The sequence below is a fragment of the Polyodon spathula genome, unplaced genomic scaffold (genome assembly GCF_017654505.1).
Source record: "Polyodon spathula isolate WHYD16114869_AA unplaced genomic scaffold, ASM1765450v1 scaffolds_870, whole genome shotgun sequence".
Classification (NCBI taxonomy): Eukaryota; Metazoa; Chordata; class Actinopteri; order Acipenseriformes; family Polyodontidae; genus Polyodon; species Polyodon spathula.
Genome location: NW_024472357.1, coordinates 1 through 18,379, shown reverse-complemented (window position 1 = coordinate 18,379; position 18,379 = coordinate 1). Strand labels below are relative to the sequence as shown.

At 42.3% G+C, this 18,379-nt stretch overlaps 1 protein-coding gene across 1 annotated transcript; it reads right to left on the bottom strand.

Annotated features, from left to right (window-relative positions):
* Positions 1–1,053: 1,053 nt before the first annotated feature.
* Positions 1,054–16,888, bottom strand: mvb12a (multivesicular body subunit 12A). The gene is made up of 10 exons (XM_041241980.1): positions 16,639–16,888; positions 14,017–14,100; positions 12,919–13,002; positions 11,833–11,929; positions 10,775–10,904; positions 9,132–9,269; positions 5,000–5,098; positions 4,439–4,520; positions 3,956–4,015; positions 1,054–3,105 (listed from the first exon to the last, which is right to left on the bottom strand). Exons 2-10 carry the CDS (start codon positions 14,098–14,100, stop codon positions 3,025–3,027), a joined length of 855 nt encoding a protein of 284 aa, XP_041097914.1. The 5' UTR covers positions 16,639–16,888; the 3' UTR covers positions 1,054–3,024.
* Between the last annotated feature and the right edge of the window lie 1,491 nt (positions 16,889–18,379).

The following is an 18,379-nucleotide window of genomic DNA, read 5'->3' as shown; positions in this document are numbered from 1 at the left end:
ATCGTTCATTCCCATCAGCAGGATGGGTGTAACAGTACTCTAATGTCACGATGGGTATCACAATACTCTATTGTCATGATGTGTATCACGATCTGCACGGGATGGGTGTAACAGTATTCTAATGTCACAATGTGTATCGTGATCTGCACACGATGGGTACCACAGTGCTCTAATGTCACGATACGTATCACAATCTATAAGGGATGGGTGTAACAGTACTCTAATGTCACGATGTGTGTCACAGTACTGTAATGTCACGATGTGTATCGCGATCTGCACGGGATGGTCCTGATTGGCTACTTGCACGATGCATAATCGGGTCATATGATCTTTTACTAATACACTAATTAAGACAAAGATTCAATGAGATGCCACCAAAGTAACACACTTGGTGTTCGTTGAAGAAGCACTTGCTGAACTATAATGAGCTCTGTTTGCTTTTGGTCTTGTATCAGATACAAACGATAAGATAGCTCTATTGCGATATATTGTTGAACCGAGGAATCATTACAACTGTAATCAACAGCAGATCGAGACCAAATCGATTTCAGTCGAGTCTCGTCTGCCAGCCCATTAGGATTGCGGGCTGGCGGAAGGTAATGAGCGTCCAATGACAAAAATCTCTGTAGGAAACAAATGACGGCTGTGACTATGTTGTACTATCAGCGAAATATTGAGGCTTGCAAATTCATTTATATATAGCAATAAGAAAACATAATACCTGTTGATTTTTGACACTTGTCAATATGTCTGGTTGCAGATTGGATTGTAGACTGCAGATGGAATGGCTGCAGCCCCAGTTTGATACTGGGAACGTGATCAGTTTTACACACTGGTCTCACGGTGCAGATGGGAATGTGGCATCTTTGTAAGGTGTAACTAAACTCACTGCAAAGTGTGGACTGAAAGTTTTATTTTACAAGGTGAAAATGAGATGTAACTGCACAGCCCAGCTGTACTTGCTAGTTTTCCATCTGGGACCACTGTCCTTGTTTGCAACGTTGCATATGTGCATGAAAAGCAGAAAAGAAACCCACATGCATCTCAATAGAGAAGAGGAGGCACTTGTATTTAATTTTCTCTTGAATTCAAGAAGAACATTTTCTGGGAAACCCAACACCTCTCACCAGAATACATACAGGTCACAAGGAATGTGGATACACAGAACTATCCAAAGACATACACACAGTGTGCTTAATATATACATAGTATGCTCTGTAACAACAGTATAACAGAACAGCGCCACCATTCGGAGTACAACCCTTTTGCGCTGTTCTTTTTTCCATATTGTACGAATGCCTTTATATATATATTAAACACTGTTCTGATGCACTTGTTGCATGTGTTTTACAGTGCACTGAAGAAGGCACTAGCTGCAACATTTCTCTACTTGGCTGTTTCACCTTTGAGCTCCAGCTGAGATAAAATGCTCACTATTTATAAAAGCTTGCCAAGTCTGTGGTTTGGACTCGCGAGAAGTCATTGCACTAAATGAATGTAAAGCTGGATCTGGTCCACGGACCGGTAGTGTAACAGGCACGGTTTAGTGAAGCAGAAGCTTCAGCAGTCTCTTCTGTAGTGGCTCTCCATTGCAGTCATTCAAAACTAATGCAGGCTCCAGCTGACCTACAGGGACAAACATCTGGGGATGGGAATTTTGCCTACACAAATAGTGTATTACCTTTAATGGAACTAGCAGAGGGTCTATCTGTAGATATTAACTTGTCTATTGCTACATTCGTATTTTTCGCCCATGTACATTGAATCCTATGTAAGCTCACAGATACATGTTTGCTTATTAACCCATTAAGTGCCATTACTCTCGTTTGAGGACAGGCTGCTTTGTAATGTTTTGGAGTGTTTTTAACTGGTAGCATCTACCTGCTATTTTAATATGCTCTTTAACTACACTGTAATGGTAACTCACTCTAATTCTCTTAATTGCAAAAGTCTAAACACAACTGTCAATTCTGCAAATACAGCCCTTCAGATGCTTTCATGACACCTCAATATAAAATAAGAAACTGAACCCTAAAAATGATCCATTTCTTGGTGTTTCTCCTCACAGTGATGGAGCTCCATTTTCTATGTGTTGAGCTTCACAGCCGGCGTGGAATTTCACTGCTCTGATTACGGGCGCGTCTAACTAGACTGTCCCCAAAACACATACAATATTCTGTTAAGAAATACTGATAAAGAATGTATCAAATTACATAAATACAGCTTGTGACCCGGGTTCTGCGTTCCGGTTCTAGTTCTCAGAGCGGTTCTGCAGCATAAGGAGATCTACACATATGATCCTGCAGTTTGGGGAGGCTTTGGATTGTAGAGGAGTTCAGAGCCTCCCTTGGACCCAGTGATACGGAAAAGCCAGCTAGCCAGAAAATATGTCTATTGCACGAGAGAGAGGTTTGATTATTGATTATCTTTTTCTATTCCCTTCAGTCTCTGCATACAGAACAGTACCGTGTTAAGTTTCTTATCTTTGTATGTATTGTATAAAGCACAGATGTTTTTTTTCAAAGAGTTTACACAAACTGTTTTAAAACGTATAAAAATGTAAATAACATACACTGTGACCGACAGGGGTATACAGGTGTGCAGTTTTGAAAGAAATTTGATTGTAAATCCATTGGTACAGTATATGGATGGATTCTCTGTTTGCAAGCTGTGTTTGCAGTTAGCCTTGCACTTCCTTGGTCACCTGGAAGGAGAAATTGTCCCCGCCCCTTTATTGGCTTCCTTCCTGTTATTAACAAACCAGCTGCTGCTACTTCCTCTATTGACTGACATGCTTCGTCTTCTGCAGAGATGAAATGACCCAGGAAGTGCAACAGATATCCCGAGAACAAGGCAAAGAAACAGAGAACTTTCTATAAGCGAAAGCAGTACCAGATATTACGTTTTAAACGGAAGATGCAGACTGTGTGTAACACGCACGGAGGACCTGCGCTGCTAATGGAAGTGCAGTGCAGGCTCCTGGAATGACTGTGTTAGCTACAAGCGAGTCACTGTTCTTCAGCTTCATGCTTCCAGTGACTGCAGCGCGCTCCTGAATTGAGGTCTGTCAGCTGCCGTCTTCTCCACTGCGAAGCTGTAGTTGTACTGAAATACAGAGAATAACAAAGAGGCATGAGCAGGAGAGCGACCCCACACACTCACGCAAGCAAGAATACACAGCAGATCCTGACACTGATGCGATACAGCCACCTGAACATTCTTTACAATACACAGCATTCATATTGTATCTCATTTATAATGTATAGCAGACACTGATATATTGATGTGATGCAGCCATCTGAATTTTCATTGTGTAAGACAGTTTGTATCAGATGGAAATGATGTTGTTACAGTTTATGTGTAAAATCAGTAAATCTACAGATGAACCGGTAGATTTACCAGCTCAGCAGTCAATGTATAAAACAACTAAGGGGGCTGATCTCTTTTACTTTCATACATGATCACAGTGGCAACAGTTCACAATACAAAATAATGTTTTGCTGCAAAATGACGTGGCACACTGTATGATTCTTGCTGAAATGCAAATCCTATACATATATTTATATATGATTCTCACGCTCCTCTAGGTCAGAGTCACAATGCATGCGACAGTACAGCTACTCTATGAAGTTTTGTAGGATAAAATAATCAATAGACTATTTAGTTGTAAAAGGAAATAAATGGGAGTTGGTGTAATAGTTTGTGAAACCGCAATTAAGATATTTGTCCACCGGGTGGCACTGTTTGTTATGCATCAACAAGAAGCAAGAAGCAAGGCAAAAGGAAAGGTAGGTTAAAAGAAAATAAAACCTCTAAAAAGGCTGGTTTCACTGACCCCGACAAGCCCTGCTTACTGATGTTAATTAATGTGAGGTAGTCCAGGATTAGTTCAAATCAGGGCTTGTGAAACCAGCCCTCCCCGAATAGTTTAAAATAAACAGCTGAAGTGTCTCACCTCGTTTTCGATGTCAGTGATTGATTTGATCTGAATGTTGTTTAGGTTGACCAGGGGTATCTGAGGAGAGGGAGGGAGGAAGAAAGAAGAGATGGTTTCAACGACTGATAACAGAAAAAAAAAAAACTTTGTCAAAATGTTTGATCGAGTTTATTAAATGCATTTTAGTATTTCTATTGAAGTCACTGAGAACGACTTCTAGTTGAAACGCAAGTCACTGAGTTTAATACATTTATTTTAGGAATAGGTTTAGTATTCTAAGAATAAGCAGATACAGCTTCAAACGCGTCAGTGTTGTTGCATTTTGACTGTAACTTGTAGCAAAGATAACTAATTGAACCCGTTAAGAGCCTAGAGTGGGTGCCTCCACTGTGCAGCTAGACAGCTGTGGCTTTTACAATGAAAACAAGAAACCGGCCGTGTTTGTGGACAGCATCGCGGGACAGATTCTGCACTGCAGCAGCAGACTGCCTCAACACTTACATTGCCGTTGGGCTGACAGTCAAACTTCGGGTGCAGCGCAAAGGGCACACCGTCCATAGCTGAAAAATACAAAAACATGCGTCAGAATAAAAAGGATGCATTCATTTTATAGAAGAAATAGCAGACACGCATATTAAAGTGATACAGCCATCTGATATTAGTTTATATCAGATGAAATAGTAATACTCTGTATTCACTATAGTTTACCCTTGTTTGCCATATACTTTACCATACCTCTGTGCTATACAATGCTTCCCTATGCTTTACCATACCTCTCTGTGCTTTACAATGCTTCCCTATGCTTTACCATACATCTGTGCTATACAATGCTTCCCTATGCTTTACCACACCTCTCTGTACTTTACAATGCTTCCCTATGCTTTACCATACCTCTCTGTACTTTACAATGCTTCCCTCTGCTTTATCATACCTCTCTGCTTTACAATGCTTCCCTATGCTTTACCACACCTCTCTGTGCTTTACAATGCTTCCCTATGCTTTACCATACCTCTCTGACAATGCTTTACAATGCTTCCCTATGCTTGCACTGTACCACCTGACCTGTAGATGTTTCCAGTGTCGTACACCCCCTCTTTGATCTCCAGAGTGCTCCGGCGTTTGGTCAGCTTGTTGGGGTGACTGGGCCTCGAGGCTGCACGGCTGTCAGAGAGGAGACTCTACACATTTGCAAACACTGCCAATCCAGCCACTGTCTACTTTAACTCCATGCATTTACCAACACCATGCCAATCCAGCCACTGTCTACACAGTCACAAAAATAACTCCATGCATTTACCAACGCCATGCCGATCCAGCCACTGTCTACACAGTCACAAAAATAACTCCATGCATTTACCAACACCATGCCAATCCAGCCACTGTACACACAGTCACAAAAATAACTCCATGCATTTACCAACACCATGCCGATCCAGCCACTGTACACACAGTCACAAAAATAACTCCATGCATTTACCAACACCATGCCAATCCAGCCACTGTACCACAGTCACAAAAATAACTCATGCCAATCCAGCCACTGTACACACAGTCACAAAAATAACTCCATGCATTTACCAACACCATGCCAATCCAGCCACTGTCTACACAGTCACAAAAATAACTCCATGCATTTACCAACGCCATGCCGATCCAGCCACTGTACACACAGTCACAAAAATAACTCCATGCATTTACCAACGCCATGCCAATCCAGCCACTGTACTACACAGTCACAAAAATAACTCCATGCATTTACCAACTGTACCATGCCGATCCAGCCACTGTCTACACAGTCACAAAAATAACTCCATGCATTGTACCAACGCCATGCCCAACTCCATGTACACTGTCACAAAAATTCCATGCACCAACGCCATGCCAATCCAGCCACTGTCTACACAGTCACAAAAATAACTCCATGCATTTACCAACGCCATGCCAATCCAGCCACTGTACACACAGTCACAAAAATAACTCCATGCATTTACCAACGCCATGCCAATCCAGCCACTGAGTCACAAAAATAACTCCATGCATTTACCAACACCATGCCAATCCAGCCACTGTACACACAGTCACAAAAATAACTCCATGCATTTACCAACGCCATGCCGATCCAGCCACTGTCTACACAGTCACAAAAATAACTCCATGCATTTACCAACGCCATGCCAGCCACTGCCGTCATCCAGCCACTGTCACAGTCACAAAAATAACTCCATGCATTTACCAACGCCATGCCGATCCAGCCACTGTACAAAAATAACTCCATGCATTTACCAACGCCATGCCAATCCAGCCACTGTACACTGTCACAAAAATAACTCCATGCATTTACCAACGCCATGCCGATCCAGCCACTGTACACACAGTCACAAAAATCTCCATGCAAGCCACTGTCTACACAGTAACTCCATGCATTTACCAACGCCATGCCGATCCAGCCACTGTCTACACAGTCACAAAAATAACTCCATGCATTTACCAACGCCATGCCAATCCAGCCACTGTCTACACAGTCACAAAAATAACTCCATGCATTTACCAACACCATGCCAATCCAGCCACTGTACACACAGTCACAAAAATAACTCCATGCATTTACCAACGCCATGCCGATCCAGCCACTGTACACACAGTCACAAAAATAACTCCATGCATTTACCAACGCCATGCCGATCCAGCCACTGTCTACACAGTCACAAAAATAACTCCATGCATTTACCAACGCCATGCCAATCCAGCCACTGTACACACAGTCACAAAAATAACTCCATGCATTTACCAACGCCATGCCGATCCAGCCACTGTACACAGTCACAAAAATAACTCCATGCATTTACCAACGCCATGCCAATCCAGCCACTGTACACACAGTCACAAAAATAACTCCATGCATTTACCAACGCCATGCCGATCCAGCCACTGTCTACACAGTCACAAAAATAACTCCATGCATTTACCAACGCCATGCCGATCCAGCCACTGTACACACAGTCACAAAAATAACTCCATGCATTTACCAACGCCATGCCAATCCAGCCACTGTACACTGTCACAAAAATAACTCCATGCATTTACCAACGCCATGCCAATCCAGCCACTGTACACACAGTCACAAAAATAACTCCATGCATCCAACGCCATGCCAATCCAGCCACTGTACACTGTCACAAAAATAACTCCATGCATTTACCAACGCCATGCCGATCCAGCCACTGTCTACACAGTCACAAAAATAACTCCATGCATTTACCAACGCCATGCCATCCAGCCACTGTCTACACAGTCACAAAAATAACTCCATGCATTTACCAACGCCATGCCAATCCAGCCACTGTCTACACAGTCACAAAAATAACTCCATGCATTTACCAACGCCATGCCGATCCAGCCACTGTCTACACAGTCACAAAAATAACTCCATGCATTTACCAACGCCATGCCGATCCAGCCACTGTCTACACAGTCACAAAAATAACTCCATGCATTTACCAACGCCATGCCGATCCAGCCACTGTCTACACAGTCACAAAAATAACTCCATGCATTTACCAACGCCATGCCGATCCAGCCACTGTACACAGTCACAAAAATAACTCCATGCATTTACCAACGCCATGCCGATCCACCACTGTCTACCAGTCACAAAAATAACTCCATGCATTTACCAACGCCATGCCAGCCACTGTACACACAGTCACAAAAATAACTCCATGCACGCCATTACCAACACCATGCCGATCCAGCCACTGTCTACCAGCCACTGTCCACATGCAGCCACTGTCACACAGTCACAAAAATAACTCCATGCATTTACCAACGCCATGCCGATCCAGCCACTGTCTACACAGTCACAAAAATAACTCCATGCATTTACCAACGCCATGCCGATCCAGCCACTGTACACTGTCACAAAAATAACTCCATGCATTTACCAACGCCATGCCGATCCAGCCACTGTCTCCATGCATTTACCAACGCCATGCCGATCCAGCCACTGTCACACTCCATGCATTTACCAACGCCATGCCGATCCAGCCACTGTAACTCCATACACTCCATGCATTTACCAACGCCATGCCGATCCAGCCACTGTACACAGTCACACTCCATGCATCAACAAAAATACAGTCACAAAAATAACTCCATGCATTTACCAACGCCATGCCGATCCAGCCACTGTCTACACAGTCACAAAAATAACTCCATGCATTTACCAACGCCATGCCAATCCAGCCACTGTCTACACAGTCACAAAAATAACTCCATGCATTTACCAACGCCATGCCGATCCAGCCACTGTACACTGTCACAAAAATAACTCCATGCATTTACCAACGCCATGCCGATCCAGCCACTGTACACAGTCACAAAAATAACTCCATGCATTTACCAACGCCATGCCCATCCAGCCACTGTACACTGTCACAGACAAAAGCACAGGCCCCCCGACGCTGCTTATAACACAATTCAAGGGAACCGGTTAGCAAGCATTCGGTCAACTCCAACCACTTTTTAACAAAGCAAAATACACAAGCTAAAATGAATCTCTGCAAAAAACAAAACCAATGCATTTCATTTGAAGTATTCGTTCATGAATGCTTGATTATTGCTCTGAGTGTGGATTTTGGTATTCTGTATTTCTGTGATGCTGTTCTGTAGCCATGTCCTTTCTTGTAGTTTGATACGAAGGCTTTTCTCAAACGTCAATCCAACTCATCCACTGTGTTGCCAAAACGTCGTTCTTCAACACATGTTGGAAATAACAACCTCTTTTTTTCTGGCTACTGACTTTATAATGCAGCTTAGTTACTGTGTAATGGTTTTTCAATCCATTAATACTTTCTTCTATGAGTTTGATTACATTATTAAAGACCAAATGTAAAGGTGCCAATACTTTTGTGATGAACTAATATTTGAATTTGCTTTTGGTTTTTTTTATAGATTTGTTTGTCATATTAATTAGTGGCTAATTTTCACTAAACACCTGTATTCTTGAACTGTATGAAGGGTCGGGTGCCAATACTTTTGTCTATGAGTGTAGGTCTCAAACAGTTTTGAAGTTGGCAATTAGCGGCTTTAGCCAAAAAAAAAAACTTATCGTGCACCCTTAGAAAAGTTTCCATGGTATTTCCCCACCATGCTTTTCCAATGGTTATGCTATTGACCTCGCCCCCCGCTCAAGTACCTGTTGTGGGTAGGGCTCCTTGGCTCCGCCTCCTCCTTCTCCAGCGACAGCTCCCTCACGTCCAGATTGATGCTACGGGGTTTGGGCAGAGGTCTCACCCTCCCCTTCTTGCACCACAGCACGAAGCCATTCATGTCACTGCGGGGAGCAAAGAGTTAACCAGGCGAGTGAGTGTCCCTCCTCTCAAGCAGAGCCAGTCTGAGCTGTAATCTACAGTGGGAATTATTTTTACATGTATTTATTTACCTATTAGTTTGCTAATTCACTGATGGTGAAAATAGAATGTCTTTAAAAGCGTGGACATACAAAACTAAATATTCCACAATTTAGCATTTACTGTTTTTCGGCATTTCAATATTTAGAAACACTGCACTCCAGAGAAATGGATCCGTTTTTTTTTTTTTTTTCCTGCTGTAAGTCCCGGCTCTGTCTCCATTTCTCAACATGAGCGCCATGTTCAAAAGAATAGCATCTTTTAATATTCATCACATTACCCATTACGCTAAATAAAACAGAACCACACTGCGCTGGTTTAAAGACTGCACCCACATTAACCCTTTACTGCCCTGGGTATGTTCCGTTATCTATTGAATGGTGATTTTCTCAATGTCAAATATATTGGACAACGGGCAGCAAAGAGTTAAAAACAAAACTGCACTGAAGTGGTGAGTCAATAGGCAAGTTCATTTATACAAACTATACCTTACGTTAGTTTCATTAAAAGGTGAAACACCTTTCATAGGCAATATTCCATTAGTGGCTGCCGCTTGTAGCTGTGTTAGAGACCCTTTGGTGAGAGGCACAGTTTTAAACCCTGCTTTACCAGGCGGTACATGTCGCTCGTGACTGGCAGTGCTGGGCTGCACGGCTTCTCTCTCCCCTCTTTATACAGCACTCTGCTTCTCTACAGGTGCGCTTGTAATGTAGAGCGCTTCTAAAGGTGTGCCTTTAGAAAAGTCCCCCGCAGTAAAAGCATAAGAAAGTGTAATAAGGCATAGGTAGCCACTGTAAAGTAGAGAGGTGTGGTAAAGCACAGCAAAGTGTAATAAAATTGAAAGCATGGTAAAGAAGCACAGAGAGGTGTGGTAAAGCACAGTGAAGGCATGGTAAAGACGCAGAGAGAGGTGTGGTAAAGCACAGTGAAGGCATGGTAAAGACGCAGAGAGAGGTGTGGTAAAGCACAGTGAAGGCATGGTAAAGACGCAGAGAGAGGTGTGGTAAAGCACAGTGAAGGCATGGTAAAGACACAGAGAGAGGTGTGGTAAAGCACAGTGAAGGCATGGTAAAGACAGAGAGAGGTGTGGTAAAGCACAGTGAAGGCATGGTAAAGACACAGAGAGAGGTGTGGTAAAGCACAGTGAAGGCATGGTAAAGACAGAGAGAGGTGTGGTAAAGCACAGTGACAGCATGGTAAAGATGCAGAGAGAGGTGTGGTAAAGCACAGTGACAGCATGGTAAAGACATAGGAGAGAGGTGTGGTAAAGCACAGTGAAGGCAAGGTAAAGACGTAGAGAGGTGTGGTAAAGCACAGTGAAGGCATGGTAAAGATGCAGAGAGAGGTGTGCTAGAGCACAGTGAAGGCATGGTAAAGCAGTGTATATCTCGGACAGTGTGTTTCTCTAGGGCTGTGCTCCCCTGTTTACCCGATGCATGTGTAGTGTGGCAGGATCACTTTGCTCTTGGCTGTCAGCTGCACATCCAGCACAGCCACGTCTGCAGTGTTGAAGGAGACGGACTTCACACACAGACGCTTCTTCTTGGAAATGGACGCCCCTGCGCACAGAATCAGAGACCGCCGGTCAAAACACACATTAGTTTATCACCCTTTAGTGCTCCTGTATCTAGCACTGCTGCTTGTTTGATCACTGGATTCAGCAAGACTGTGTCAGGTCAAATTCCCTAAATGTAAATAGTGTGTGTGTGTGTGTTATAAATATAGGGTTGGCAGGGAGGGGGTTAACCTGGGCTGTGTGTAGAGACTCTGTATCGGTCAGTGAAGGACACAGCCCAGCCTGGGTGTGGTGTAACCTGGGCTGTGTGTGGATACTCTGTATCGGTCAGTGAAGGGCACCGCCCAGCCTGGGTGTGGGTGTATTTACTATTTTGTTTAAACCTTTCCTTTTGGCTCTTGTGCCTGTTTTGTTTGTTTGTGTTGTGAATTAAAGGTGCCGCTCAGCGTTTCACTGCAGCTCTTGGCTCAGAGTCTCTCTTCCTGCAGGTAACACAGCACTATCCTGCAAGCCTCTCCCTGGAGTTTTGGGTATTTTGAAGGAATGCACTGAAGAGCTCATGTGCATTGTTAGAGGTTTGATTTTCAAAAAATGTTAAATACTCTCAGAGTCAGCTGAGTTTAGCACAATTTAACAGAACCATGTCTGTCTCACTCTCCCTGATTTTGCACCAGTCTTTTAAAAACACACTCTTAGCCTCCTGTAGGCATTTCAGAACACATGTAAATATAATCCGATAAATTGAATACAGAGTTCACGATATGTATTTAGGAGCGTGTGTATGTGAGTGCACGGTTTATCTGACGGGGGCTATGGGAGGACTGTGCTTTGACAGCTCAGCTGGAATGAGAACCAGCAGAGACAGCGGGTCCCCAGGACCAGGACTGGGAAGCCCTGCAGTAATATAAGGGGGTGCTTCTCGTTCCTGTGCTGGTGATCGGCTACCGTGTCTTCCACACTGCTGTACTCACGGGGCTCCAGGAACTCTGCGATGGAATAGAATCCAAAAGGCACGGATTCCTTCTCCGAGACAAACTGGATATCCACGATGGCGCTGCCCTGGGGTTTCTGAAGGAGACACAGAGCGGTCCTTTTAAAATAACTCCAGCCAACAAGGGAATTCCGGAAGTGTCGCACAATTCCGCCCGCTGTGCAAGTCTCTTGTTGTCGGTTTTGATTTGAATGTATTTCCATTTTCATTTTAAATTCACAGCATCCAGTACCTACAGGGTTTCCCAGTCCTGGTGGAACCCTGTGTCTGCTGGACTTCATTCCAGCTCAGCTCTCAGTTACCCAATTAAACCCTTGATTGCTTAAATTAAACCTTTTTTTTTTACTTGTTTTCAGCTCTTAAACAGTTGCTGATTTCAAGTTAGCCGTAACATTTTATAACTAACTTGAACTCTGCAACTGTGTAAGAGCTGAAAACAAGTAAGACGTTCTAATTAAGAAAACGATCCATTCAATGAAGGGTCTGGTTAAGTGACTGAGAGCTCTCAGCTCGAATGAAAACCAGCAGGCACAGGGGGTCCCTGGGACCGGGGCTGGGAAACCCTGCAGTACTACACCAGGGTAAAGAAGGTTTCCACGTCTATTTCTGCTACACTTCCTCGCTCCTTTCAGTTCTTGGTGGTCAAAGCGCTTCAGTCCACAAGCTAGTTCAGGGCTGGACAAGCACGGTCCTGGGGGGCCACTCCACTCCTGGTCTTTGTTCCAACCCTGTTCTAAATGGTTTCATTGAACCAATTAAACCTCCATCCACACCTTAAAGTAACTCACTGTGTCCTTTGACCTGTTAAACCCGGAGTGGAATAGCCCCTCCTGGACTGTGATTGGACACCCCCGAGCTAGTTGGTTAAAAAGACAGAAAGAATGCGTCAAATGGGCCTGGACCTTTTAAAAGGTGAAGTGACCGAGGAAGCGCAGAGCTACGTGAAAATACAGCCTGCGAAAAAGAGGTTTCTTTAACCTGGGTGTGACACCCATTTGTGTGTTTCTTTCACAACTGCACGCTTCGCGCTGATGGGTTTGTTTTGTCGTCAGTTGTGTTTAATTACCGAACTGCAGCAGAGGTAGTAACTCGACTTCATCCCGAATCCCTTCCCGAAGTTAGCACTCGATCCATCGAAAGTCGTAGAAATCTATAAAAAAGAAAGTAAATTATGTCTTATCCCTTTAAAAAAATAATGAATGAAATATGTTACATTATTATTATTATTTTTTAATTCCTAAAATAATAATAATAATAATCATTACACTCACTATACAAATCAATAGTTTTATAGAATACATTTTGTATAGGAGTGCGTTTTACATACAGCTCTGGCTAAAAGTTCTGCATCACCTAGAATTTTAGGACTGAGACAATTTCAAAATAAACTATATAATTAAGGTCTTTAACATCATGTAATCAATGAAACTACACAATGATATTGCAAAAGTCTACCAGAAGCCAGAACAGCAGCACAGTATGTCATGTTCAATTTAGAAATGTCACTTTTTTCAAATGTTATCAGTTTTTCCTGAAGTATATGGAAAACTCCAAAGCGATACATAATTCAATATGTTAACGTAACGTTGCTCAGCTGGTTTCATTCAGCTTTATGAAGCAAAATCAGTTCATTCTATAGGGTGATGCAAAACTTTTGGCACAGCTGTAGCATCGAGAGATCTTTTGGAACCAAATAATTCTTCTAATATCTTACTGTGAGTGACTGTCAAAAGCAAACTTTCTGCATAAATATGAGGTTCCGAAACACACAACAACATCACAGCAGGGACAACACTCAAGCACTGCCAGCAACACTGAAATAACGAACACACCTCTTACCTCTGAACTCACTGTCTTGTGTACTGCACACAAGTTAACAATCAGAGAAACCACTTCATTCTTACCGTTTAGCCCATTAAATGCCGTTGCCCTCATTTGTAATAGTTTGGAGCATTTTTAACTGGCATCTGCTGGTTATTTAAAGGTTCTCTTTAACTATACTGCTATAACTTGCTCTAATTTTGCTAACCTGCTAAGTCTAAACAGAATGTATCAAATGACATCAATACAGCTTGTGTTGTGATTTTTTGTTTCAAAGAAAAATGAATTTGGTAGTGAATGGGTTAAACGTTAGCAAAGAGAATGGGACCCGTGCCGCCCTTACCAGTTTAAAATCGCTGGGACACGTGCTGCTGCCTGAAGCCCAGGCCAGCGCAGTCAGGGGTACAGAGGCAGCCTCCGCAGACATCTGCAAAAGAGAGAGGGGTGGAAGCATGCCGTATAGATAAACACCCTGGCACAGCAGAGCCTGGCACGACCCATAGCCTGCAAGACAGCACACCCTCTGTTAACAGACCTCTTTACACAGGCTGCTACCAATGGAGTAGTACTGACTGAAACTGCTCCATGCACATTGTGTCAATGGGAAACCAGGGCCAGGTGGCAATGCTAATTGCAATTGATATGAAGATGGTACAGAGTTTGGGATTAACTGGACGGGGTCCTCAGGTAGTACCATACTAGCTAGTACACGGTTTGGTCTCTATTCAATTCAGAAGTACATTGCAGTTGACCTGCAGAGGCTTGAGTTTAAGCAGCAGCTCCAGCGGGCTACTCCCAAAAGTGTGACTGTATATTGTTATTATTTAAAAATGATTGTCACATAAAAGCCCTCAATAGCATCGCTATCTCACTGGCTGCCTGGTTTCCTGCGTTTTTGCCGGATCGCTTTCACCTAACCCTTCTACAATCAGGCTCTCCCGTGCTTTACTGCTGATTTATAACCATTACCGGTGTTGGGCGAGAATGTGGTATACAGTCAGAATGCGGTATGTGTACCAAAACATGACATGTGTGAGGTCAGAAAATGGTACACTGCCAAAAAGCGGTACGCTGTATTTCAAGTACTTTATGTATCAGTTTATGATGGTTGTCTTTATGTTGTCAAAATGTTTGCAAATTAACATGCCAGTTTAAGTACCTGTTCTTTTTTTCGTTTTTCAATACATACACTGACAGCGGTATAGCCTACAGTACAATGTGAAGCAAGAAAGTATTCAACAGGCTACTGATGTAGGCTTGCTTTACAAATACAGAGCATCAAAAGAAACTTATCACTATTAGAACACATTTATTTTATATATAAATGATGGGCATCGACAAAATGTTTTTGGTTTCTTTTCAATCACTCGATCATTCATCCTTGACCGTGACACGCTTGAGTGACTGTTACTGAAGCTCTTAATCACCTAATTAGTGAGACAGTTGATTGGACACTGGATATGGAGTGATTTCAGCTGTTGAATTGCAAGCTTGAATAAAAGCAACAAAGAAAATCACAGAAAAAAACCAACATGCCACGTCTGTTAAGAGAGCAGCGCCTTCGTGCGATCGGCATGTTGGAGGCTGGACTGGGGCAGCGTACTGTGGCTCACCATCTTGGGCGCTCACAGCCAGCGATTTCAAACCTGGCGAGACAGTATAACCAGACACACTCTGTCAACGACAGGCCATGAACTGGGAGACCAAGAGTCACAACTCCTGCCTGAGATCGTCAGATCATTCAGCAGCATCTTTGCGATGTCAGTTGTTAATCAGCACAATAAAAAGCCACTGCACCTGCTCTAAATCAGTGTCATTTTTCGATCACATCTAGTGAATTTTATCCAAATACAGAAGTGATACGTTTCTTTTGATGCTCAAATAGAAGTGATACATTTCAGAACCATTAGTTACGTTCATAAGAAGACCTTTTCAGCAGATCAATTAGTTTGGCAGCAGCAAGCCTGGCCAGGCAACACTATTTTTTTTAAAGAAAAAGGTACGCAGAAAGAAAAGAACAAACCCATTGTTTGGTTTTCTATTAGGAGTGTATCCTTTTAAAAAGACGTCCTGGGTCATGCGCGCACTGTTTGAAACAGAGCTGCTTGTAAAGTTTGTAATCCATTGTAGTTCAGTCAGTACAGCTTATGGAAACATACAAAAAAAGCTATAAATAACCACCAAACCAGTACAATACAGCTGTGTTATTATTGAGTATGCCTTGCCCTGCTGTGCATCTACATTCCTAAACCTGGATCAGCACGAATATTCTGTGAAGAGTCATCCTTCTCCATTTGGATTACAGACGAGACCTTTCTTTGCATTGTTTTGTTTTTTTTCCCCAGTTACTTCTGGGATTAAAATATATTTTTGGGGGGACTGGATATTTCAGGATGTTTAAACAAAATTTGATTTGTACAGCATTTTGATTTTTGGGATTATTATTATTATTATTATTATTATTATTATTATTATTATTATTATTTCAGTTGACTCTTCTGCTAGTAATCTTATACTGTTTCACTGGTTTTGTGTTTCGCTGTTGTTAATTTAAATCTGTATAGTGGTTCTCTTAAATATTGAATACATTTTATTGAATAAAGCAACAAAGTATTCTAAAATATACAGGGGTTGTTTTTTTGTTTTACCTCCAGTATATTTTAGACGTTGTATTTCTGAATGTTTCAGCATTGACCACCTAGTGCTGTGCAATGTCGTCACTGCCCAGCTAGTATTGTTACTTAGAAATTTATCACTACATTGACTGATAAAATCGGCCAATGAGGTGAATGACCGGCCATTGATGTCATCGGCCAACATCGGACTCTATAACATATACATTATAGCTATCTATGTATCTATATATCAGCCTGACTTTATAATCTACACAGACCATCTTACATTAAAATATTAAACACATCTACACAATCGCCTCCACTCAGTCTTTTGTGACTATGAACTGTACCTGCTACAGTGTTATTTGTGCTATAAACCACCTTTAACGCCTCTTTCCTGCTCTGCGGGGTGCATCAGCATGGTACATGTTTGCTGTCCATCTTTTTCAGAAAAGGTTACAGGAACAAGTTGTGAAACTTGACAGGACCCCTCTCACACAATACCCCTGGTTACAACCAAGAAGCATACCACAAACCCGCTTCACTGGTCCAGTGACCATAAGAAGAACATAAGACAGTTTACAAACGAGAGGAGGCCATTCGGCCCATCTTGCTCGTTTGGTTGTTAGTAGCTTATTGATCCCAGAATCTCATCAAGCAGCTTCTTGAAGGATCCCAGGGTGTCAGCTTCAACAACATTACTGGGGAGTTGATTCCAGACCCTCACAATTCTCTGTGTAAAAAAGTGCCTTCTCCTTTGTGTTCTAAATGCGCCTTTATCTAATCTCCATTAGTGACCCCTGGTCCTTGTTTCTTTTTTCAGGTCGACAAAAGTCCCTTGGGTTGACATTGTCAATACCTTTTAGAATTCGGAATGCTTGAACCCGATCGCCGCGTAGTCTTCTTTGTTCAAGACTGAACAGATTCAATTATTTTAGCCTGTCTGCATATGACATGCCTTTTAAACCTGATATTACTCTGGTCGCCTCTTCTTTGCACTCTTTTTAGAGCAGCAATATCATTTTTGTAGTGAGGTGACTAAAACTGAACACAATATTCTACATGAGGTCTTACTAATGCATTGTACAGTTTTAACATTACTTCCCTTGATTTAAATTCAACACTTTTCACAATGTATCCGAACATCTTGTTGGGCTTTGTTATAGCTTCCCCACATTGTCTAGATGAAGACATTTCTGAGTCAACATAAACTTGCAGGTCTTTTTCATAGATTTCTTCTTCAATTTCAGTATCTCCTATATAGTATGTATAATGCACATTTTTTATTGCCTGCATGCAGTACTTTACACTTTTCTCTATTAAATGTCATTTGCCATGTGTCTGCCCAGTTCTGAATCTTGTCTAGATCATTTTGAATGACCTTTGCTGCTGCAACAGTGTTTGCCACTCCTCCTATTTTTGTGTCGTCTGCAAATTTAACAAGTTTGCTTACTATACCAGAATCTAAATCATTAATGTAGATTAGGAATAGCAGAAGACCTAATACTGATCCCTGTGGTACTCCACTGGTTACCTCACTCCATTTTGAGGTTTCTCCTCTAATCAGTACTTTCTGTTTTCTACATGTTAACCACTCCCTAATCCATGTACATGTGTTTCCTTGAATCCCAACTGCGTTCAGTTTGAGAATTAATCTTTTATGCGGGACTTTTCAAAAGCTTTCTGGAAATCTAATTAAACCATGTCATATGCCCAATTATCCATTATCGTGTTGCATCATTTAGTTAGACACTTCTCCCTTTCCTAAAACCATGTTGACTGTCTCCCAGTACCCTGTTACCATATAGGTAATTTTCCATTTTGGATCTTATTATAGTTTCCATAAGTTTGCATATAATAGAAGTCAGGCTTACTGGTCTGTAGTTACCTGGTTCAGTTTTGTTTCCCTTTTTGTGGATCGGTATTACGTTTGCAATTCTCCAGTCTGTCGGTACCACCCCTGTGTCAAGAGACTGCTGCATGATCTTGGTTAGCGGTTTGTAAATTACTTCTTTCATTTATTTGAGTACTACTGGGAGGATCTCATCCGGCCCAGGGGATTTGTTTATTTTAAGAGCTCCTAGTCCCTTT

What these genes read in the sequence shown, in the direction of transcription:
- mvb12a (XM_041241980.1), bottom strand. Translation starts at nt 14,100, where the DNA reads ATGTCTGCGGAGGCTGCCTCTGTACCCCTGACTGCGCTGGCCTGGGCT. An exon ending in GACACTGGAAACATCTACAG is followed by an intron (nt 4,521 to 4,999) that starts GTCAGGTGGTAC and finishes CTTTTTATTCTG; the next exon opens with ACGCATGTTTTTGTATTTTT. An exon ending in TCACTGACATCGAAAACGAG is followed by an intron (nt 3,106 to 3,955) that starts GTGAGACACTTC and finishes TCTGTATTTCAG; the next exon opens with TACAACTACAGCTTCGCAGT.